The 25,798-nt window shown below is 40.6% G+C and overlaps 1 protein-coding gene across 2 annotated transcripts in view; it reads left to right on the forward strand.

Annotated features, from left to right (window-relative positions):
* Positions 1-25,798, forward strand: part of bcar3 (BCAR3 adaptor protein, NSP family member) — a 53,941-nt gene that overhangs the window by 1,466 nt on the left and 26,677 nt on the right. Inside the window, exons 3-5 of one of the 2 annotated variants that reach the window (XM_079574527.1) lie at positions 4,096-4,301; positions 4,682-4,818; positions 9,378-9,492. In XM_079574527.1, the coding sequence (XP_079430653.1) occupies positions 4,729-4,818; positions 9,378-9,492 (205 nt within the window). In that variant the 5' untranslated portion in view covers positions 4,096-4,301; positions 4,682-4,728. Of the gene's footprint in view, positions 1-4,095; positions 4,302-4,681; positions 4,819-9,377; positions 9,493-19,262; positions 19,424-25,798 lie in introns of those variants that run through there. The other variant, XM_079574528.1, reaches the window with a different exon arrangement.

The raw sequence follows: 25,798 nt of genomic DNA on the forward strand, positions 1-25,798 counted from the left end.
CGCAGATCACCTCAGGGCAGCTACGGCTACAATAGTAGTTTACCACCGATGAATATAAAGTGAATGAATAATGCAGTGTCCTTGAGTACAGAAAATATAATATGAATTATGACATATTTAAGCCAATATGAATGTTAATGCTAAAAGTTGACAGCCAGGTAGTGGTATTACAAGTTTTACTGTAAACTTGGGTGTTGATATCAGCTGTTGCCAGTGTTGTGTGAGTCGGTGGTAGTGGACAATCCTTAGTTATAGGAACATTAAGATCAGGGAGCGACATCTTGCAAACTGTCGAAGTCTGGACCCAAACTCACACAACTCACAACTGGGAACTGCGCTCTGCGTATACAGAAAAAGCCTGAACCGCTAGACTTCCGGCTGTGCCAGTGTTGGTGATATTTTTACGACGTAATTCAATTGGTGATACTGTGTCTTTCTAATTTAATTGTCAAAAAGGATGCCCTTGGAGTGGATGGGAGGCAGCCAGTAAAGCAGCAATACACATAAAGAAATATTAAAGGGTAAACTGCTCACTAATGTTAGACGAAGACCCAGGGCCTTTTGTAAGACAAATGCGCACATGCTGCAGTGATTGTGCTCTGGAGAGCTGTGTTCATGGGAAACAGTTGTGGTCAAGTCAACAGGGAGAGTGGCTACTGAAGAGAGGGAACGAGAGGGGCGCTGGAGACTGTGTAAAACAGAACAGAGTTGTAATATTTCACGATTATCTTTCGTATAAAGAATATTTTGTTTGTCTTGGCTGTGCCCAGAGTAGTTGTGATTTGCTCAGACTGGCTTTAAAAATTCCACCTATATGTACAGAGCTATTAGTCGCCTTGAAATTTTCAGAAACAAGAAAAGCAAAACAATTGAATCACAATGACCAGGGCATTAACAAAACGGGGTGTCTATAGTTCTATCATCTAAATTGTTACAAAAAAGGAAAATTTGGGCTTGTAATGCTTAAATGAGTCTGGATGAAAATATTTTTTACATAATTGTAAACATTGTTTGCATAATTAATAGAAAATAAATAGAAAAAGACATTTGGAAGGTTTCAATGAGTATACAGCCATAGGATTTATATACTTGTGTGGAAATGTCATGTATTCTGTCAGGCGTTTTCAATCAGACTTTTATTGGCAAAACCACTTACAATATTAAGCCGTAGTAAAACGGTAGAGCCATTTACTAGTCCTGTTAGTGGGTCATCTGGAGCAAAGATGCAGCGCCACTGGTAGACGAGACGTCAGGTTTCTCTCACATCCTAACAGTGTGGTCGAACCAAAGACTTGACACTTTTATGGCAGTCATATGGAGCCCACAAACTGCCTCTTTGATAACCTTCAGCCTTCTGAATGCACTTTTACAATCCTTCATATAGCTACACATTGTCACTTTTTGTTATGTGGAAAGATATACATTTATTGCTGTCTTGTTTGGTTCACAGAATGTTTTCTGGAGCTAATTTATGATGATGTAGAATTTCAGTCATCCCATGGTGGTTAGTTCAATCTCTGATTTGGGACTGAGTATGACAAAAATAGGATTTGGAAAAAGAAAATCCTTTACTAATGCTTACACTTCACTTAAAGTTGACAAATTCATGTCAAGTTTACTAAAGTTTGTGGATTTTTCAAAGGACAAAATCAGTAACCACTACCACTATTCCTGCAAATGTGAACTAACCTTGCCTCCAAAAAAAAATTGTCACAGTATTTGTGAGTTCACAAACGAAGAAGTTCACAAGAATCCATCTTTTGCTGCTCCCGGTTATTTAATTCTGAACCAGCTGTGGTTTGGGCCTTTCATATGGCTGTATTGCCATGTGGGCAGGTTGCCATTGGCCGACAACAACAACTTAACAACAATGTGGTGACAAGGGAAAGGTGCTGCTACACTTACAACAACACACATAACATTAATAACAATAATAATTAAAGCCGCAAGCGGCATTTAGAGGCCCTCGCGAGCAGCGTTGGCCGGTTGGCGCACGCCGTCGCACGCCACCGCAATAACCGGGGGGCGCTGCCGCGCCCTACGGGGTTATGCCGTCCCTGCCACCCTCGGTCGAGTTTATAAAAGAGCAAAGGCAAGAAATGCGCCTTCGGCGCCAGATCACACGATATTTCCCAAAATGGCCGACTTTGTGTGGGTTGCCTAGCAACCACGTAATGTACTTTTTTGTTCGGACAGTCATGACGAAGGTGTGTACCAATTTTGGTTTGGCTACGCCAAACTTTATTTCGGGTCGTTGCCATGGCAACACGGTGGGAAAATGGGCGTGGCCATAATTTACTTTTTGATCGGGGTCACGTGACGGATGTCTGTGCCAAATTTTTTTTGTCTACGACAAAGTTTACTTTTTTTCCCTATTCATTTTTATTCGGTGCTCTGCAGGGGGCGCTATTGCGCCCATTTTCAAAATTCCTATATCAAAACCTCCGGGGCCGACGACTTGACCAACGATTCAAGTTACAGTAAAATCGGCCACAGTTTGTGCGAGTTATGACTCTTCGAAGGCGACGGCGAACGCCGAAAACGAACGCCAAATTCATGGCGTTGCCATGACAAAACCGGAAATCCTATTAGAAAGTTTTTAATAACTTTTAATGCCCCACATGTGTAGATGATCTGGAGCGACCGGGGAGTCGCTGCGTTCAACGCCCTAGGACGAGTTCGTTCAAATGCGAGGGCACGAAATGGCGCCTTTGGCGCCAGGTCGCTCTTCTGGCCAAGATGGCCGCCGTACGGATGGTTGCCTAGCAACCGCGTAATATGTTTTTTTTTTTTGTTCCATGTGACCAATCACTGTGCCGAATTTTTTTGGTCTACGACGAACTAAAATTTTTGGGATTTTCGGGATTTTGGGGGGTCTGGCCATAGGCCGCAATGTTAACGTGGTTTTTCCAGGGGGCGCTGACGCGCCATTTTTGTGAATTTTTGAAATTTGGAGATGTGAAAGTTTTTTTTTTCCCCTAATTGAATTTTGGGCAAAAATTCAGGACTTTTCGTCGGTGGGAAAGTGGATTTTGGGGGGGAGAAGAAAAATAATAATAATAAGAAAAACCCTTACAATAACAATATGGCGCCGCCTTTGGCGGCGCATCTTCCTATTTTCGGAAAGGTCTCACGTCCAGTAATCCACCCGTGAGGTTCATTTTCAAATACGAGCGCAACGCGCTCGTATTTTACTTCTACTTTGTCAATGTTTCTTAATGCGTTTTTTTTCATATTTTTTTGCGAGCAACTACAAATATGCCGCTTTCGCGGCAAACACCTATATCATTGGATAGGCCTCAATGCCCAGAGTCACTCTAGTAGTGTTTTGGGGACTGGGGAGTGGCCATGGTCGATGACGAGCGCGTTGCGCTCGTCATCGACTACTTTCTTGTCAATGTTGCGCCAGGCCTGGATTTTTCACCTTTTTTCACACGAGCAGTTACAAATGTGCCGCTTTCGCGGCACACGCCTATTTCACCGGACAGGGCGTGGTGCCGGGAGTCCCCCCTATTACTGTCTAATGCATGGGGAGCGCTCCGCGCTCTGTTTCTTGAGCGCTGCGCGCTCTTTTCGGGACGTGCGCTACGCGCACGTCTTTCTTCAGTGCGCTCCGCGCACTGCCGTACAATTACAATAGGCCCGAGCCCTGCCAGGCCGCTCGGGCCTAATGAGTAATGATCGAGTGGCCTTGTCCCTCCAACCATCACTGTACATATAAACAACTCTCTATCTAAATAACTCTGAATCACATAGAGACTTTTTTTTTGTTAAAGACCACATTGTCAAACAGTGCCTTGTTATAACATGTTTTGTTGGGTGTTTGTTGTTTCACACCAACAAAATTTGAATGTGCTGTAATAAATTTTAGACAACTGATGAAACACACACAGTATTAAGTCTCAATATTTAATACTTCAGTGTATAGCAGGGAAACATTAGTGAAATTGATACCTATCAGACTATATTTGTGAATTTGCATTGTACCACTGCAGATTTTAGCAAGAAACTATTGGAATCCATCTCATTAAAAGTTCTCTCAAATTAAAGTTGATGGCTAGATTTTTTAATATCTTATAATCTTTGTTATCTGAGGTGGCTAAACCTCCTTCACCTCTCATTGGCTGTGCCTGCTGTAGCTCTGACCTGGACAGCAGTCCATATAGTGTATGGGAGACTCCTAATCTCCGTGATGACACGCTCGTACATTACCCTGATGTGCCGGAGCTGTCGTGCTCAATGACACCCAGTGGTCACTCTCCTCCAGGGGACATCACTTAAACAGATTGGGTGGGACACAGGTGGGGGTTAGTCATTTTTTGTTCAGTCTCTTTACTAAGCTGTCCTTCTCTGCAATCATGTCTCTCTGAGGTGACACAGACCTACTTTAAATCTCCCATGTACAGTAACTGTTGAGTATAACTTTCTTTTTCAGAACTTAAATGACTTTATATGCGCATTATCAACTTCCAGTCTTTTGGTTTTGTTTGGTTACTTTTCATAATATATACCATTCACTCTTATTGGACCATCTCAACCTGGCCTCACCTCATAGAACTTCACTAAGACTTCACCAGTGCAAGTACACTTTGGTGTAGGAGGCACTGGGAACAATATTTTACAGATTTGGGAAATTGATTTTGTGTAATATCAAATAAACTCTTCTCTATTTGTTTTTTAGATGCCCATACCTATTTGATCTGGTGCAGAGTGAATTGATGCCTAAGGATGAAGCACCAGTCAATCTCCCGGTGGTTGAGCCAGCTGGGACTGCCACAATACTGCACCGCGCTGGAGCAGGAGTATGATGGAGTGGAGGTAAACACCAAAAACAACTTTTAAAATGATGTCTATTCATGGTGCTGGCAGTAAGAATTCGTGGAATTTCAAATTTGTATTGCTTATTTGTTCATATGCTACTTTAATTGAAAAAATCAAGAAAAACACCTCTTTAACAGAACCGGATAACTTCAACCAGCCATCAAGTCAGTTCATTTGTCCCCAAACAACTGTCTAAATGCCTCAATTGATCTGCCAGTAAGACATGCAGGCTTCCATTATCCCCCTAATGTTTACCCATAATGGCCTGTGTTCTCATAATGAAGATACAATGAAACAGATCAAGTCGACTCTTTACTGTATTGCAAGATTGCATGGTGGTGTTAAAATCATTTCACGTTTGTCTATAGTTTTATCACTCTATTCTACATAAAACGCAGCATTTGGAAAAGATAGATCTAAGTTAAATTATACTTTATTAATCTGTATAACTTTATCTCGCAAGGGTAAAGATTTAGAGCTCGGACTTGATGCCAAGTAATAAGTAGTAAGTAATCATGAAGCTGTAAAAGTGAGTTTCAAAGCCAAACAATTCATGGGACAAAAAGAAAAAAAGTAGGGAATTATTGACCCCCCTTCCATTTTAAAAATAAATACATCAAAAGCTCTTTCATTTATATTGTTCAAGAAAGTATAAAATATAGTCCTTATACAAAATACTCCATTGTACACATCCAAAGTCTAAACCATGTGCTATTATTCCCACTGCATTGACTGTGAACCTATAAAACAATCGCCCTATTGCAGGTAGTTGAGATCATTTGATTTATACACAGCCTTATGCAATATTGTATCATCATTTTACATTTTCTCACTCTCTGACTCTCTTTGCTTTGGCCTGCTGTTCACAAGGACGTTAACAACATTAAGTTGGGCAAAACCAACATCCACTGTGCTAAAACAACCGTGCGCAGGGTGCTGTGAGAGGCAATATTGTGGTTCAGCTGTGCATGATAGGAGCAAAGAAAACTTGTCAGTATGCTGCTGGATGACCAGGGAGATGAGCGAGGTAAGACTGGGAGAAAGATTAGTAATAGACGAGCCCCATGTTGTTCTTTTTCACCAAATATGTTATTATTGAGCTGGCGGGTCTTTGTAATTGTTATTTTACACAGATGGCGCTGTTGTGGTATGCTTGTTTTTTTTGGAGATTTTGTGTACATCCGTTTCGGTTTGCAACCAGTCGCAGAGATCATAGTGATATTGGTAACTCTATAGTAATATGACATACTGTTGTTTTAAATTTGATTTAAAGGCACACCGCGTAACGTTTTGGATTATATTGTTGCCATCAGTACAAACATGCTCCTAATAACCAGCTCAACACAGAAAAAGCTTTTACTGCAGTGAGTAATCAAAGAATGGATTTGGATGAAAACCTAACCTGTTTAAATCTCAAATTCTGCTGACTTTAGTCACATCTCCATGGAGACGAGCTGGAGACGTACCCGTAAACTTGCATTCATGTTTTAGGAGACGTGAGCTGCTCACAGCACATATTTGCACATTTATGTGGTATTTTTCAATTTGTCATGAACAGATGATAAGGGAAAGTCCGCTTCAACTTGATGTTACGTAGATTGTATCTCTGGCCACTAGGAGCCAGTAAAGCAATAAATTAAATATATATATATCAATGCAGCTGCTGTCGTACCAGTCAAACGTGTGGACACATCTTGAATGGGAAAGAGAAATGCAGGTCTACATTCAACCCAACTTTGATTACTTTTCCACTTTGTCTTGCTACATTTTGTCAAAATAATAAATGAATTTTGTGACATTCCTGTGGCTGTATAATTATGTACAAGCAAGTTTACCCACTGGGCATGTGTGCACAGTCTAAATCGGGAGAGAATGGTAGCATTGTTGAGAAACCAAAACAACAAGGTCTAAGCAGGGCCTGGGAGCGCCCTGTGATGATGACACTGTGTGTGCCGGTGCCAATTATGCGTTTCTTTGAGCTGCTTAAATACAGTTGAATGTAGGGTTCTGGTTCAAAGACACTTGCCGGTCTGTGGAGTCCTACGTCTGGGGTCTTTTAATAGTAGGGTCGGTCGTTCTGAAATGGGGCAGTGTGCGTGTGTTTAAGCCACTGCTGTAATGACAAGAGTGAGACGAGGGGAGGAGACGGCACACGTTGAGGAGAAAGAGGGTCTGGACTGGTCAGTTAAGTGGACTATAGGTCACATGTCTAGACGGTCACACTGAACTTAAAGTCTGTTGTCTGTTTGCCCTTTCCATATTATGAGATCTGTGTGACAATCGCTTTTTGTGAGTCACATGACATAAAAGCCAACTGCCGCCATATTGGATTTTTTTTCCCTAATGCAAAGAATGGCAAGTTGACCCTGAATTTAAACCACAAAGCTGCTGACTGCTCATCTATCCTGCCTCTCTCATTTTGTTCTGTCACAGAGAGGCAACAGGAATCACTGCAACCACGGTGTCGTAAATGTAAAAGTAGCTATGTTTTGATAGCAGGGCTCCAGATGAACATTTTATGGCTGCATCGGTGCGCCCAAGTTTTTAGGCGCACCAGGACATGCGTGGGCCACTTTTGAAAAGTTTAAAATTTTCCTGCAAACAGGAGTCACTGCCAGTGTTTATTATTTAATATAATTTGGTCGCTCAATTTATCTTCCATAGTCAAACATGTTATATAATAATAAATAATACTATACTTAAATGCATGAGTCTCATATGGCCGATAATAAATAATAATAATAAATAAATAATAAAGGGAGTTCAGACTGTCAAAAGAGGTTGTTTTTAAAAGGTGCAGAACTCAAGGACGAAGCAGTGATTTATATTTCACTCAATTTAAAAATAATTATAATTATGTACATTTTTATCCTTAATTAATTGATCAATTTAATTTTAGTATCTTTAACACATTTTGCTATTTACTACGTTTCTGTAATTTATTTAATTTATGACAGATTATAAAATAAAAGGAAATTGATATGTAGCCTAAAGGTTTTCCAGAATTAATTTATATTAGCTATAGTTCATCCATCTGTGATTGGCTCTTTCACTGTGTATGGAAGTGCAAGCCAAAAAGGCTATTTGTATTTGTATTATGTAATTTCACACTTTGAGAAATATTAATCAGTTTGTGCCTACTTTAAGTCCACGGAAAGCCGTCTGTTGTCTGACAGTATGGCGCTGAGTGTCCTGCGTTACCATGGAGATCAGCTACGATACGCCAGTTTTAACAACCGTTTTTTACAGTAATCATGACGAGAAAATCAGTCATGATTAAGAAATCACAGAAATGCCTTTTAGCAATCTGAGTCTGTTCCTACAAATGCGCAAATTTGTTGGCAATGGCTCCCGGACCAGATTTGAATAGAACGTTCCCCCTTACCATAGATACAGACGGCATCTCTGGAATTGCCCATATATGGTCATGTTTGAAAACAGTTAAGGGGGAAAACAATTTAGAAAAAATTTGAACTTTCTCTAATTATTCAAAAACGACTTTAACAAACGCAGAATTATGCATATAGTTTTCTACTAAATAAAGATACAAAGACATGGAGAGGAGCAAAGTGGTTCAACAGCCCATAAATACATAAATAACGGAGAATGCTAACATAATGCTAGATGTTAGCATCGGGCTAATGCTAACGGTTAGCTGGCACGAGCTACAACTGCCGTTTTTTCACTTCTACTGAACAATCTGCTATGAGAAAATATCCCTATGGACCCAATTTACATTGGACTTTATTTGTATGTGATAAATAAGTTCATATTCCACCAGAAAATGGCTAAAAAGAGTGAAAAATTGTGTTTCCCAAAAGATTCTATTTTCCCCCTCGACGAGGCCACGCCCCCTTCTATGACGAGATGCCGTCTGTATCTATGAATCGGGAAGCCCGGCGCCAATACTAACGTATGGGAAGGTACTAAAACAGCTACTAAAATGATAACTAGTTGTTGACCTAACACTGTAACACTTAAAATTCCACTTTAAGAACTGAGCTGTACAGCATTCTTATAATACTTAATTCTGCAACATGCATGTGATCTTGTCTGAGAATTTTTCCCAACGAGAAAACGACGACACTAGACTTAATGTGTGCCACCGTTCAGAGACAAGCAGAAAGATTGATGATTAGGAGAGTTTCCCAGGGGTTTGAGTCACATTTTGATGCACATAAATGACCCAGGGAAGATGGCCACCTGTCAGAGTTGAAAGTCAGGGTTGGCCTCCTGCTCAGCTAAATGTCAGAGGCCAAGCAATAGCACAGGTCAGGCTTCTCGGTTTTCTCTGCTCATTTATCATGAGCAAAATTCTGTACAAAGAAGAATTCAAGCTCTGATTCCAAAACTCCTATTATATGGGTTATTGATGTAAGATAGTGGGGGATTTTTGGCATCTTTTTAAGTTACAATGTCTCAGTCAGATGGAAGACCTCAGCCATTTTGCTACATGGTGTGTCTTATTGCAATATGAATATTGTGTCACTTGCTTCCAATAATGATAATTTGGTAATATGTAATATGTATTTTGCATTGTGGATCTTTTGTTTCAGGATTTACTCAATTTGTCAGAGTATGATCTTTTGGAGCTTGGAGTGCACAGTCACCTCCACCGGCTGCACCTCCTCACGTCGCTGCGTCTGATCCAGGAGCGAGAGCGAAGAAGAGGTACAACAAAGACAATAGACACTATTACAGCCAAACAAATAGGGTTTACTTATCTGGGCCATCATATGCTGCTGGTGCCTCCTCCTCTGTCTGTCTCTTTCCTGAGCAGAAAGTTGATGGACATTTGCTTGTTGTGTAAACATAATACAGACAATGGAAGGTTAGAGGATTATTTCTTACTGATCGTCCCTTATTGTGTTTTCTTGTGGTTTTTATAACCTGTTTTTTTGAGACTTTATATTTTTTATATATATTCTTTCAATTGCAAAGCTATTTTTTTCATTCCAACAAAAGTTTAATTCTTTCATGGTCATGATAAAAAAAAACAAGGATCAATAGAGTGTCCAGATGTTAGACTGAGGCTATTAAATCAGAGCACACAAAAGGAATCAGTGCCAAAACTTACCAAGACCAAGGACAGAATCTGAACAAGTTTGGTGAAAGTCTTTGGACTTCGAGACACAGAGGAGCTTCAGGGATTTCTCTTTGTGACGCTCTCCAGAGTGTGGGCTGCCGTTTTGGGTATATACTGTAGAGACGGGTTAGATATGACATATAAATGACTGAATTTGATCATTATACTGACATAACGGTGTGTGCCTGGAAAGGAAAGTCTTGGCACCTCTACTCGACCGGATCCTGGATGTAGAAGGATGGAGGGTAAAGACATAACAAGCAGTAGCTCAGTTGGCCCAGGACTGCGCTATAGTACCCTGATAGAAAGTGTTTTGAGTGCCTTGTGAAGGTGGAAAAGCACTATATAAATTATGCATATTCACCTTTCAACATTGTTCTTCGTTTCTGTTTATAGTATCAACAATCAATTTGGCAAATTTATTCAAACTTGGAAGTCATATCACCACCTCCATGGTTGATTATGGTGGAAACGACTTTATGTTTTTACTTGTGGGCCATAAACATTACTTTGATTGATCGAAGCTACAAAATGTATAAGCTTGCACAATGAATGCCCTCCCCCGTAGTGCAAGAAAATGAGACCATTGATTGTAATAGACACTTTAATATCACTACACTGTGGTATTTCCTCAAATGTTTATGTCACCATTTGTCATGCAACTTGCTTCTATATGCTAACATGTCTTGCAGTTTTGACACATTAAAAGAGCCCTACGTGGTGCCATCCGAGTCTGTAAAGGCGACACCATGCTGACTAGACCCCACTATATTTCACCTCGGGTACGGGACAGTCTCATAAAGCCTTGCTAAATGGGGTCTGGAGATGGTGGGAGTGGTACAATGCTGCGTCACCCTCTCATTGTAGCACCATGTCAGTCAGGCCTGGTCCTGCTGGGCTTAATCACATCTCAAGGGTCTGTAAAGGGCCGTGCATGTGCGCTGCAGACTCCTTTGTGCAAAGCGTTCCCATGCGTTATACTGTGAAATGTGACTGTTGTCCGGGATACTGACCGAGCCGTTAGTTCAGTTTATATGGCGCGGTGAAGTCACTACAGGCTCAAACATGGGATATACAGTATCATGAAAGTGGGAGCTCGTATTTCGAGGTTGTTAGAAGGACCATTCGTCCCACAGTAATGTGTCTGGGTATGACCATGGATCTTTATTTCTTTGTGTCGTTTGTTTGCGTGTAGTGCATATTGATTTGGCAGTTCCTTTCCATTTTTCTAGGCTTGGGAAGGGCACAGACAGTATAGAGGATTTTGGTGTGCTCTTTGCCTGGATTGTTCATGACATAGATGTGTTAAATAAAAGCTTTCCATTTCAGTATCATACCAAAGTTTCTGTTTTGTTCCTCAAAGTTAAAATTCCACATTTAGTAATGAGCTATAATTGGAGGCTGTCGACCTGCCGATTAAAAAGCCCCATGATGATGGAGATCGGCTATGGATGTAATCACAATTTGACTAATGATGGATCATGTGCACAACCCTATGGTATACCTTGCATAGAAGGAAACGCAATCCAAACATGTTCAGATGACAGCATCTCTTTAAAAACATTCATTTTCACATTCCTGACATCACAGTGCAGCGCTGGTGCAGCCCTGACCTGCAGACCGAGTCCCAGTGGTTTCTGAGGTGAACAGCCTCTACTTGGAATCCCTCCGTCACTCTGTACTTTGGTATTATCTGTCTGCCTGGCAGCCTGCCACCCCTATCATTAACTCAAAGGCCAGATTTGTTCAGCTAATGGTCTCCCTCACACATACACAAACACTCTTGGCATACACCAAAAATGCCAAGTCAACATTCAACCCCGATAAGAGCATTCCAGCCAGAGCACCTCCAGCACCTCCAGCTTCAAAACACTCACAAGGGACTAGCATATTCATTTCATCATATTAAAGCTTTTTTGGCTACACTCTGTGATTACGCGGCTAGAAAAGGTTTTCTCTGCGCCAGGTACTTTCCCTACTCTGGATTGAATGCAGCAAGAACAAGAGGTGCACCAATTAGTAAATTATAGAATTATAGTAAGCTAGAGAGCTTAAAGGTCACCTTGATTTTTTTTTATTTTTTATTTTATAAACTTAAAGACACACTGCACAACATTTTGAACTATACTGTTGCATCAGTACAAAACATGCTCCTAATGACCGGGTCGGCACAGAAAATGCTATTTCTGAAGTGGGTAATCACAGAAAGGATTTGGATGAGAACCTGACCTGTTGAAATCTTAAATCTTTAGTCGGCATCTCCATGGAGACGAGCAGGAGACGTACCCACGCCCGGTAAAGTTGCAGTCATGTCTTTGGAGAGCTGAGCTGCTCACAGCAAAATCATTTATCTTTTGTGGAAAATTCTTCACGGTGTGGCTTTAATTTTCTTTGAACCATCAAATTCTGCTCTTTTATCTACTTTGATTTTGTACATTTTTAGGGTTATTATAGACTGTGCTTTCTTCTCATTTAGGCAAAATTAAATACAAAGCAATTACAGTAGTAGCAAATCTTCCATGATATTAATTGATCGACATGTGGGTACTAATCCTTTGCAATCGCTAAAACAGGACTTGGACTACTTGGTGTAATTCAATATTAAGATTACAAAATTCATCCTGGAATCGGAATAATATAAATATATAAATATGTGCCTTGTGATTATTGTTTTTATATTATATATTATACCTAACCACATTAAAGAATTCAACTTGAGACATTTCACTTCTTTTTTTAATTTTTTTTACTGATATTAAACATTCTTCATCTTTCCTTCTATGATTTGAGGAAGCAACATGAATGCCAGCACTCACACCCTGCTCTGCTAAACATGGCTCAGCTTGTGTTTTACATTGAGTTGAACAGACCGACGCAGCAGGTGGTGGAGCGCTCTGTTTAGTTGTTTGTGTCCCTCCTGACCTGCAGCGTTGTCACGGTAATGGAATAGTTGTCAGTCCAATGAAGACTCAGTTTTATCTGTCCTTTGACATTGACATTCCCAACCCCAAAAACTGTGGAGGTCTGTAGGGCCTCACTGTCATTCATGCTGTAATGAGTTTAGAACGACATGACACAGAAAACCCCCTGCAATATTCGATAACTGTCTTGATTTTTGTGCCAAAACAAGGAAAACAAGGAAAACCAAAACATGGAAAATTATCTCTAAACAGAGCTTTTGCACATCTGTAAGTTTTTTGTTGCCCAATATTGCAATGACAATAATTTTGACGACATATATTGTGTGGTCAAAATTGAGTTGGGCCACAGTCAGAATAATAGTGGTTTTGTGCCAAATACCTTTACTGTATGAATCAGAAATGACAGCTCAATGTACGAAACACCTGGTCCTGTGTGTCTGTTTTTTCTCACAGGTGCAGAAAACCTTCATGCGAACACATGAGTCCTTATCGTGTTAGATACGTAGCTCCCAGTACAAGTCTGAACCAGGATAATCTCCCCCTGTGGCTTAGATAGACTCATCAACATGACCCTGACTTAATACCAAGTGTACTGTAAACATGCAATTTTGCCCAAAATACCAACAGTTCCATCAACACGCTCTCACAGATTGTTCTGTCTAAAACGAAAACACTGACCTCTCAATCTCATACATCTTGTAATTCTTAATAAGGCAATGTCATGTCATTTCCCATGACCAGGAAGAAAAGTGAAAATTCATATGATTCTTCTGATGTTACTGTAGGTCTGTTGTAAATTTCACTGGCCTACACAAACACTCTAGAGTTACTTTCCCCTTTCTTAGTACACTGAACACTTTTCCTGTTGAACGCAACACCACATACTGGATAAATAGAATCAAGTATAAGCATTTATTATATTACAGATATTTTTATAAATCAAAAATATCTAAATAAAAACAAACAAAGGTGTCTTTGCTTTGAGTGGCTCACCCCTCCTCAGACCAGACTGTAACTTTATTGGGAGTGGGGACATCTCCAGCTCGTCTCCATGGCGATGTTGACTGAAGGCAGCCAAATACCAGATTTGAATAGATTAGGTCCTCATCCAAATCCATGTTTTGTTTACCCACTGCAAAGCATGTTCTCTTGCTGGTTTTGTCATTTTGTCTTGCTGGTCATTATTAGCATGTTTTGGATCACTGGTAACAGTATAATCCAAAAGGTTAGGCAGTGCACCTTTAAATGGCAAATAATCACATTTATGTCGTTGAAGTAAACAAAGTAAATACCAAAAGTGTCTTTCCCAAGGATACAACAAGAGTAGGATTACTAACAGGAAGCATTTACGTAATTAAACCGCAAACATCTGTCTGACACATTCCTTCATTCATTTGATTTGATAATATCAGGTGTGCCCAACCATTTTTTTTGATTAAATGTTCCAATAATCTGTTTAACTACTGTATTTGTATTGTGTAGCACAATATCCTCAATATCAAACAAATGAATGTGTGGTTTATCCCTGAAATGTGCTTATGTGATTGATTTGCAACAATAGATCAAATATTCTTCACCATATATGTGCCCTTTGTATAAAAACAGTTTGAGCGCTGGATTAGATGCTTTGCAAATCACTAATCCATGATATGTTGACATGTTTTAACTGAGCAATATTCCTGACGTCATAATCTGGGTTTCGTCTTATAATATCTACAGCATTGTGAAAGAACAATCAAACACGACACAGCTGTCTGCACAAACACAGGGTGACAGTACAATTTAATTGCATTGTAATGCTACAGTATAAGCAATTAGATATGATTAGAGGTGCAAGCCCACTCGTAATCAAATCAAAATTGCGATATTAATGATTGCAAAATAACAAGTTGCAAAGACTGCTGTTGTTGAAGCAGTACTAAGCAACTCATGCCCCTAGAGGCCATAAGCGCCACTGCAGGTGTCGTAGCATGTTACGTTTTTTTACTCATTAATTGTCCGTGAGAGTAAATACTACACTGACTGAAAAGACAAAGGGAGAGAGGGAGATATTGTACATCCAATTACACAATGGAGATATTTTTTCTCTCTCAAACTTGGCTGTAAATACTGTTTAAGTGGCGCTAGCCCACAGTTAGCTTTGCCCGTTAGCCTGTTAGCTTCTACTCGTGATTCCATTAGTGTGTATTGGGGCCTCCGGGTCGGAGCAGCGAAAGCTTCAAGTGTGGATTTCTGACCAGTTACTCAGTACTGCTTTAATGTAACATAATGTACAAACACCAAAGAAATCTGTCTTCATTAGGATTTGTTATGTATCAAACCTGCTTGTAAACCTGTATTTGAGACCTTTACAAACACACTCCCAAATGCAAGTGATTATTTGTTTTAGTTTAGCTGTTCATATGTGATAATAGGATAAAACTTACAAGAGGAGTGATGCTGACTGTTTACACTTGATCTAATAGCGCACACATTGGCACATGCAAGAAACAGTGAGTTTATACAGATACGTGGGGGAAATCAAGGGAGGGGAATGAAGGGCTGAGTGAGTGATGGGCGAGAGATGGATGGAATGAGGGGGAGAGAGAACAGGAAAAACCAGGAAGAAAATGTTTCTGGACTCTGCATGTCCAAGCAGTGGACACATGGGTGTTTAGATTTGGGCACTGCTGAGGTAGTTTTGTATGTACTATAACCACGAATACAGATAAGGATAGAAAACATGTATTCGTTATTTTTTACTTTCTCTTTGAGTGTAGAGGGAATCATTGAAATGTGGAATTAGACATTATTACTATGTGTTTTATGGGCCACCCACGGCGATCCCCATCAAATTCATTTCATAAAGACTATGGTAGAGATTAAAGAGACAGACCACCGTCTTGGTTCCAACAAACCAGAGATGAAGAATGTCAGAACTAAAGGGATTTGTGCCACTGTCATCATAATAAGGAAATTACACTGATAAACATCACACAGACGACTCAGTGTTGTGTTTTTTTTTAGAGTGCAGGTCTTGTAAACATTAAACCTATTGTTGATGTTCTTCTGGGAACTGTGTCACTCATCCAGGGGCATTAGTCCATCTCGCCCGGTGGGGGAAGTGAAGGGGGTGATGAGGGCTCAGGTGAGTCAAGAGATGATTGCAGATTAGGCCCAGTGAGTCAACGCACATCTTCCTGGAAATGCCTCCCTCCTGCGCACAAACATGCTAAGAATTTTCACTGGCCTTTGAGAAATTATAGAGGGATTTACAGAGAAAATAGAGGAAAACCGGTTGGTTGTTTTAGAGGTTCTGAGAAAATCTTAAGCTCCCCCAACTTTATACAGATTGTACAGATGAGAGCGTTGTAATGTGTACTGTTTCCCGTGGCCCACCATAATACACCAATTCAACTCATTTAAAAATTGTGAAGAATTTTATTGCCGAACCAAGTGATCAAATTGTAAGTCCTGCCAAATAAAACCAGACAAAAACATCCTGTAAATAAAAACAGAAACATACACTGACCAAAAGTTAAAATCACCACAAAAACGTCACATGGCAGATTATTTAGTTGGATCGTCTTTAGCTTTTGTTACAGCACGCACTTGGCTGTGGCATAAGCTTCTGCGATGTCAAAAGAGTTTCCATCCAGTGTTGACATAATTCTTCACCCAGATCTTGCATTGATGATGGTACCACTGCGCAGAGCCTTCTCCAGCCCATCCCAAAGATCTGGGGTCTCATTTATAAAGCTCACGTACGGACAAAAGGAGGCCAAAACCTTCCGTACGAACTGTTCTGCGCCAAAGGTGGTATGAGTCACGTGCGCACATTTCTGCTCCAGGTGGAATCAGTGAAGGGGAGATTACGTGGTGCTGCACTTACGGAGGGTTTCATAATACATTTTTTTTCTCCGTACGTGAAGTTGGGGTTTTGCTCGTACGGACTCTTATAGGCTAACCTGGCTAACACCAGGCTGCTGTGTGCGCTCGAATTATTTCGAACTGCACAACAGCCTGGGGACCATGGCCAAATCTCCGGTGGATTTGGGAACCAATCACAGAGCGAGGAGGGACGGCAAGACAATGACGCGCTATTCGATATACGGAAGCTTGTAGTTTATTTACGGATAATTAAAAAAAAAGTTTATTTACGGATCCAACATGACAGCAGCAGACACGATGGTATTTTTTGATCAAGCTTTAGACCTTGTTCTAAATAATTTAGCTCAAAAGTTTACAGCGGGTACGTCATACGTCATCTCATACGATGATATGATTGGCTGGGGCTACGTGCAGACGCATGAGACTTTTTTTTTTTTTTTCTCGTATCGCCCAATAAACCACTATGGACGCTCGTAAACCACACCTCTCCTACGAGAAAATGAATTGGTGGTCCCCAGACTAAATATCACTTGTGATTTTAGTCTGGTGTTAGCCAGGCTACTTATAGGCAGAGTTTCGCGGACATTTTTATAAATGAGACCCCTGGACTCTGTCGGGACTAATCCATGTGTGAAAATGATGACCCCCGCTCCATGAACCACCACAACGTGAGCCCAATGAATCCTGGCATTGTCATCTTGGAATAAGCCCGTGCCATCAGGGAAGATATTCAGGATGTTAGACCTGACCAACTGCAGCAACCCCAGATCATAACACATAACACAGGCAGGTGGTGACTTTATGTTTTGGTCAGGCAGCCACAAAACAGCAGTACTTTGAGGCTGCAGGAGTCAATAGGATAAGCTTGAAGGTTTGCAGTTCAAATCTATCTTGATGTAAAGGTCATTTTAGGGTTTCTATGACTGAAAAAGTTGTGACAGTTTTACTTTAACATGATTTACTCCCAGATATTTTTCTAAGCTATTTAATAGAAGTTACTATTTTGTTCTCAATTCAAAATAATGAACAGTAATTACCCTCACAGGCTCTAAACATGTCGGTGATTTACAATCCAACTGTATGTTTGAAGGCGCTCTCAGGATGTTTTGGCCCAGTTTCTCCTTAGCACAGATGTGAGGTGTGCTTGATGCGGGCCATCTGATCGTCCCGGCTCACACACCAGCACTGGGACCGGGCCACTTGTATTGTCTGCAGGGAGGACACGCACATGCACGTGTCTAGTGTTATCATCAGCAGACAATACAGAGGAACAGAAGGACAAAGACAGGAGAGAGAGTCCCAGGGGCCAGCCAAGACACACAAACACTCTCTTGCCATGAGCTCATGCCTGACGTACTGACTTAGAAATGGTTTTCAATCGGGGGGGATGAAATTCAATCACCCCGGCCAGCATTCTTTCAAAGCTAAAAACCTCTTTGATACCTCCAATGCTCGGAGTGCATTTCAGGTTACTTCTTACAAATCCCCTCTAAAACAGTTGCTTTGTTTGAGGTGGTGTGCCGGTCTGTGCTAAAAAATAACTACTTTTTTAAAATCTATTTTTCACAGTTTTAAGTACAGAAGCAGAATTGGCCCTTTTCCCATGGCATTGCATTGTTTAGTGTTCTGTGTGTTTCCAGAACATCACTCCGAATATGCACTACATATGTGATTAGACTTTGACCCCAGCCACAAGGGGTCAGTAAAGGGACAGATTACTAAATGCTTACTACAAGTGCTTGGCATTTACTTGACCATTGGAAGATATGGTCATGTACAGTAGCTTTATTTAATACTACAACAAGTAGCACCTGATCATTTATTTCCCGTCCTATTTTTGCATTTCTTATTAACTTCTGTTACTTCTGTTTTCTCTACATTATGTTTAGTTCATTGAAGTGCCATTTAAACATTTTTTAACCTTCAGTGTATTGTAAAAGGTGACATTTGTGCAAGAAAGTTGTGTGCTGTGCATCCTTTTTATAAATGGTATCCTAGCAGGTATGTTTTTGTCTACATTACAATGAGACTATTGCTATCAGACAGTTGTGAAACGGCGTGAAGTATGTATTGGGAAAGTAATGAGCTTGAGCTGACACATGCTTCTCCCTCCTTCATTGTTTACAAACCAAAACAAAATCAGGCATGTTAAGTTTACTGTCAAAAGTCCTGCACAGTAGCTGTAAATCTCCAGAATTTAAAGAGCACTTAAAAGTCCCCCAAACATGTCACAGCTCTGCAAAAATCAATGTTTCTTTCTTTCTCACTCTGCCATTAGCAACATTAGCCAAACCTTCTCTTAAAAGCCCTCTCCAATACAAAAAGAGCGTGAAATATGAGGCAGGGAGGGGGGTCGTGGAGGGGCAGTTTTGTTTGGTGCTGGGGGGCAAGAGGCAGCCAGAGTATAGGAGAGGGGGGGGGGGGGGGGGGGGACAAGTCCTCTCAAAAGGGAAAGAAAGAACTACTCCTCCCCAGCACAGTAGAGCAGGAGGAGGGGCTCACAAATCACTCCCCAGAGAGACACACAGGGAAAGGGGAAGAGGCAGGGACAGGGAAGGCTCTGCTACTTGTTGTTGCCTGCCTCGAGGAGCGTGACTGAGCGTTCATCCTGCTGCCGGTCGAAATAACTTTAGACCTTGCTCAAAGTAAATATGACAGGGGATAACTTGATTTCATAAGAGGAAAAAAAAACATCAAGATAAATTGGAGCGTACCGGGTTGACAGGTACGGACTTACCTTTTGGCATTTTTCATCCTTTTAATCGCACTGATTTACTTCATTTATTTGCTTTGTGAAAATATATTGTAAACTTTTTTTTTTTAAATCATTTTTGAATTTTTCTTCATTCGTGTTTTCCCTTGTTGTTGGAATTGTTTACCACTTGTTGGATTTGCTGCGGGACTTTTTGCACAATCATTTGCCTTCCCAAGACGCTGGGTGTAACTGGATTCACGGTTGCACTGCGGTCGCTGCGATTGGTCAAAGGGAATAATTACATGCGATGATAAGATCAACTGTTTTGCAAGATTTGGACATGTTTGCTTGCTTTGGGAGAAGCGGGATTTCTTCCTGTCTGGGGGCCCGTGCCTGATCCCTTTAGATGTCGCTGATGTTGGGGATGTGTACCGGGGAGTTGACAGTGCAGCCCTGGTTTACAAACAGACAGTAGCAGACAGAAACTATGAGAGAGAGGGAATAATATTTATGGTACTGTGAGAGGATGTTGCGAGTAAGCCATGTTGTTTGCCATGAGAGGTGGGTAGAGCTGTCAAGGGATTACTGAAGTGATTGGATTTATGTTTTAGTGACCAAAACTTAAAGTAATGTGAGATTCTGATCTTTCCCATTATTAGACTACGGGAAAATTGAAATAAAAATAATTTATTCATAGTGCAAGACTTTATTTTTAACTTTTTATATTTCAACATGAAGCTTTTTGTCATATTTGTGTAACCACTTTTTCTAATTTCTTCATAAACTTATTGAATTACTAAAAACTTGTAGGGCAAATGTAGGTGATTGCTGACAACCTCTGTACCCAAAGACAACTACTATTTCCCCCCTCTCTTACCAGTGCTGACTTTATGAACGCTCCCTAGTGCAATTTGGAGAAGCAGAAAGGAGCAATGACACACAGAGTAAAGTTTATGGGGCTGTGAGCGGATGTGGAACCTCTAAATAGCCATGTTATTGCCATGTTGCATGTGTTTGCCGGCATAACCTCTTCAGGTTTGTTGTGTCCTGTTTGACACTGCTGGATTCATGTGTTGGGGCATGGGAGAATCAGAAACGGAGCAAACTTTGTTGTGGTTTGAGCTGTAAACGATGAACCTCTTCTGTGGTTGCAAGCATGAAAATGTGAGGCCTTTTGAATGGAGTTAATTTACAGAACTTTAACAGCTTTAGAGAAGCAGACACAAGCAGCGGCACAGGGGCTTATATTAATAACTAATGTCGTGTCATGTGCACCAGCTTAACGCACATGTGGTAGGGCCATGTTGTATGTGGTTGCTGCGGGACTTCATAACAGCGGAGATTTATACCGGCTGTAAACGTCGTGTCAATGTGTAATGCACTGACAGGTGGACTGACTGAAACGGTGACCCTTCAGTCATGGGACGACATCTTAAAACAGCAAACCACCCACGAGATGATGACAGAGACAGACATGCGGCAGCGAGATGCTACTGCTGTGTACTACACCAGCAAACGCTTGTTTTCAGACTTAGTCAAACTATTGATGGGATATGGTGAAGACCAACCAAGGATAGGAGTTTGATTGAAAATGTCCAAGACTATAGTGAGAGTGGTATTTACCATTTAGATCTTTGCAAAAGATATATTCGTGCCACAATAAGATTCAACAGCTACAGCTGTCATGCTATGTAATTTTAGTGCAAAAAAAAAATAGCTGGTTTTGCATACTCAGTTGGTCGGATCACTGATGAGATGTAAACAATGGATTACACTTTGTGCCAGTTCCAATCCCATAAATACAGAAAGACAGGATGGGGATCTGGTGTAAAAATTATAGGACATACAGGATTCCATATCAAAATCAAATGTCCTGCAAAGAGGCATCTTATACATTGATAAATGTCTATTTAATGTGATTAAATATTAAACTATTGATTGGTTTGCCTTTTCCTTGTGAATGGACATGGCTCCACTGTCCATGGGGTGTTGAGTTACTGGCTTTGGTGGAGTAAGCGGTGTGTGGTATTCCTGCCAGCCGTCGGCACTACGTGACCTGCTGCTCTTTGCAAAGACAGACAGACTGACTGACCAACTGACTCATGCGAGTGTCCACCCCATATTTACACGCATGTTGTTATTTTAAGTATGTGCCGAAAAGCCCTATTCATGTTTTGTCCCATTCAGAACAGCAACATTGCACTGTTAGAGTGCATAGTTTTTGCCTGCAGATCACTCCCCAATATTGCAATATGTTTGACATTGACATTTTATAGCGTAACACAGGGTTGTTCTGCTTTTAAACCTTTAAAGATCCACCAATTGATTTTATTATGGGGTTTATTAGGGCAAATGCTATGAATTAAAAGTAAAATATCCATTAAAATGACATTAATAAAGTTACAATAACAAACCATTTCAATTTGATAGAATAATATTAGAATTTATACATCATATTAATATTATATTGATATAATAATATTCACCCTGATTGGAACATACATCACAGATAACCTGCCATTTTGATGCCATAAATTAGTTTATATTCATCATGAAGCCCAAAATAAATGGACATTTGCACCATCATTATTTTATGTTAGTCATGGCAATATTGGTGATGGACAGGAGCTCCATGGTAACGCACCTCCGTGAAGTTGGCCTCCCATCAAACTCAAATTTACACAAAAACTATGTCAACCGTTTCTGCTACATTTGTGCAGTAAACATTTTAGTTTGTGCTGTTATCGATTATAAGATGTTTATTATTATCTTGGTGAGCAAATGCGTTCAATTGACACATGCCCTCCTCTGTGGAGGATACACGAGGTGTTACAGTTTATAATATAATAAATAAAAATATAAAACAACACAAATGTAAGTCTTTACTGTACAAAACAGCAGAAATGAAGGACAAAGTGAAGTACAATTGAAGCTGGTTGACCTCAGACCTGATAACTAAAAGATTCATGTGGGTGTCACAATCGACAGGCACTGCCTTCGCAATCTAATGGTTGATCTCAATCTATACGTTGAGCAACACTGGCCTAACATCTGTGCATGATGTGAATGTGCTGCTTACTTCAATCCAGACATGAGGCTGTGCACTCTTTGTGGCAGCTTCAAGCTTGGATTCGTTTAGTAGGTGTTGTCCGAGAGGATAGATGAAAAACAGGCAGGAGTCTGGACGTCTTATGCAGGAGAAGTTTATTTGCCATCAGCGCGGGACAGGAACTCAAGACATTGCGCTAGTCTAACCATTCAAGTCTGGCCATGCTTCCACAGAAAGAGGGATAAATAATCTCTGTTGTGCATGATACTGATATGCAAGCCAAAACATTGAGTTTGGCTATATACATTCTGGCTATACTTTAAAGATGGCACAACCGCACAGCATAACCCAACATGATAAATCGCTATTTTACTCTTTAACAAAAGGTTGAGCCAGGGAATTCAACATACAGCTAGAAAATGAATAGAAGCATAAGCCAATAAAATCAGGACAAATCACGGACGATTTGACTGTATTTGGAGATTGTTGTTGTAACTCTGTGGTGCATTTAAATATACACTCTATTTCATCCTCATTTCAGACTGCCTTTTGCAACAAATCACAGTGACTGTCTAATTACAGGTTAGGGCAGTCAAAAACATATGAGGACACAGTTTAATTACCCTTCAGGATGTAGAAGACTCAGTATGCAACGTCTGCATTGTGACATTTAGGATCTGAGTGCTGTTTGTTGAGATTGTAGACAGATTGCATTTCTACACGGTTAGCCAACGACCCATCTAAGGTTGCAATGAATCGACCTTTATCTATTTCCACTACAAAAGTAACATTGGCTTTCTTCTTCTGTACAGTCATGTGAGGCGCAGGAGGCAGCTGGTGCAGTGGGTTTTAATAAATAGAGGCTCATTAATATGTTGTGTAGAAGCTGGTGGGCCCACACAGTAAAGAGCGCAGTGGGACACCTCGCTCGGACCGGAACAAAGCCTGACTCTAAACAGTGGTCATGTGACAGTGGTGGCCATTGTTCACTTCTGGCCAGGGGTGGTTTGCCTAATGCACTTCTGTGTGAGTGTTTGTGTGCTCAGAGCATGCCAGAGCAGGAAGACACTTGAATCCAGCCAAAGGAAGCCCCTCAGCCCCAAACATGTTGCAGTCTGGTTTGTTTTTCTCGCTGGTATTAAACTATTTAACACTAGGCAAAAAAATGCAGGGTTGGACTGGGTGAACCGTTGCATATACTGGATCTATGCAGCCATGTCTTATAATTGTAACTTGCTCAGATCTGAAAGCAAATCAGATTTAGATTTTTAAAGTATTAATTAGGTGATGTTTATAAATCATAGAAACCTTACTTTTTGCGATAGGGTAATACTCCATCCCCAGAAAATGGCAACTATTTTGCCATTATTGCAAATAAGTCAATTTATCAATACATTTTGACCGTAATAAGAGAGATGAGCTTTCACCCTTAAGGAGGCGAGTCAGGACTTGAATTGTGACACAAAACCAGTAAAAAGTATAGACTTAATCCAGTTGGTTGCTATTGCAGTTTAGTATAGAAATGTTCTGGGATTATTTAAAAACTTCAATTCGCAATTTATGTTATAGCAACAACAAAGACTGACGTATGAACAGTGCATAGACAGTAGAGTCTTTGGGTGGGAAACATACGGTATTTGCAGGAAGGGGAAATGGCAGAGTAAACATTTGGACGGCAAGCAGCTCATTTGAGTGGATTATCCTCAATAAAACAAATATCCCGCTCTCTGTTTTGTCCTTGCGACTCTGAAGACGTCCTGCTAAATGTGTATCACAAGGTTAAAGGACACAACTTTCCCAATGAAGCAACTGGATGTTTTGGAAACTCGGTGACCCCTCATTGTACAGAAGGAGAGTGTTGGTACAGCAGAGAACCTCATGGGCTCGATAAAGGAAACTTTTTTAGGAGCAAGAAAAATATTTTTCTCAGAACATTTATGATGAGATAACTCCTTTGGCAATGGGTGTGTGCAATTCACAGATTTGTTGTGGGGAACTAAACTCCCCATGAGTCCTTTTTATGGCTAACTCTTGTGTCACAACAAGATACAGCCAAAGAGTTTGAGCTGGTTTGCAGAGTGCTTTACAAAAGAAATGAAATGAAGTTACTGTGTGATTATCACTGCAGTGTTGATGGAGAATGTTAAGTTTCAGAGCTTCCCTCTCTTAAAGCAGTACTAAATAACTTGTTTACCTTAATGAATCCTTTTCGTTGTCCCTCTGGGATGATTGGGGGGTCTTTCATCTCCCCCTGGTGTCTCTGGCCAGAAAACCACAATTGTAAATTCACTGCCTCCAGGTCGAAGTCCCCAATACACACTAATGGAATCATGAAGAAGCTAACAGGCTAGCGAGCAAAGCTAACAGTGGGCTAGCGCTACTTAAGCAGTATTTACAGCCAAGTTTGAGTGAAAAAAATATCTCCATTGTGTAATTGGATGTAAAATATCCCTCTCTCCCTTTGTCTTTTCTGTCTGCGTAGTATTTACTCTTACAGACAATAAATGAGCAAAAAAATGCGACATTCTACCACACCTGCAGTGGCGCTTATGGCCTCTAGGGGCATGAGTTACTTAGTACTGCTTTAACTCACCATACAAGCAATTGATAGATTTGATTTTTATCCCTAATTCTTAAAGTCTACAAGAATGTTACTCCCATACCTAAAAGTCTAATTGTCTTTTAGGTATGGGACTAAAAGACAAAGTCAGAGCTTTGCGATGTGGTCAAAGTGAGGACTGAACAGCTGTAGAGACGACAGGATGCATGGAACCAAGAGAGAAAGGGTCCAAATAAAAGAATAATTATGTTCAAGAGTCTGGGGGACAAAGGGGAGAAAACGGGCTGATGACAGCGAGGCCCTAAAGAAGTGCCGACATCATGACGGACAGATGAGGGAGGAGGGACACTGGGCTGGAAGAGAAAAGGAAGATGGATGAGTGAGAGACACTCAAAGGGAGAAACAGAAGGCAGGAAGAAAGTCACTCTCAGTCAAATCAATATTCTCATTTCAAGAAGAGAAAAACTTTCAAGGAAAGTCATGCAAATATGGATTAAAAAGCAGAAGGCTGATCATAAACTATGCCATCAACAGGCTACACACGGACATGAAAAATACAAAAAGAAACAATATACATTTTTTAAAGGCATGAAATTAGGTTCTGGAGCTGAATTGTAGCCTATAAACAGTCGTTCCATTGTTGGTTGAAGATCTCCTCTTTGGCCCAACACATCATTAGGCCTGAGCCAGGAAGTGTTGTTTTTGCTTTGGCTGTCATCACTTTAACACAACAGGATCTGGACCATCCACAACCAAACATTCCCTTTCTCTGACCCTGCGTACGAACTACTTATGT

Source organism: Gobius niger (genome assembly GCF_951799975.1).
Source record: "Gobius niger genome assembly, chromosome: 17".
Taxonomy (NCBI): domain Eukaryota; kingdom Metazoa; phylum Chordata; class Actinopteri; order Gobiiformes; family Gobiidae; genus Gobius; species Gobius niger.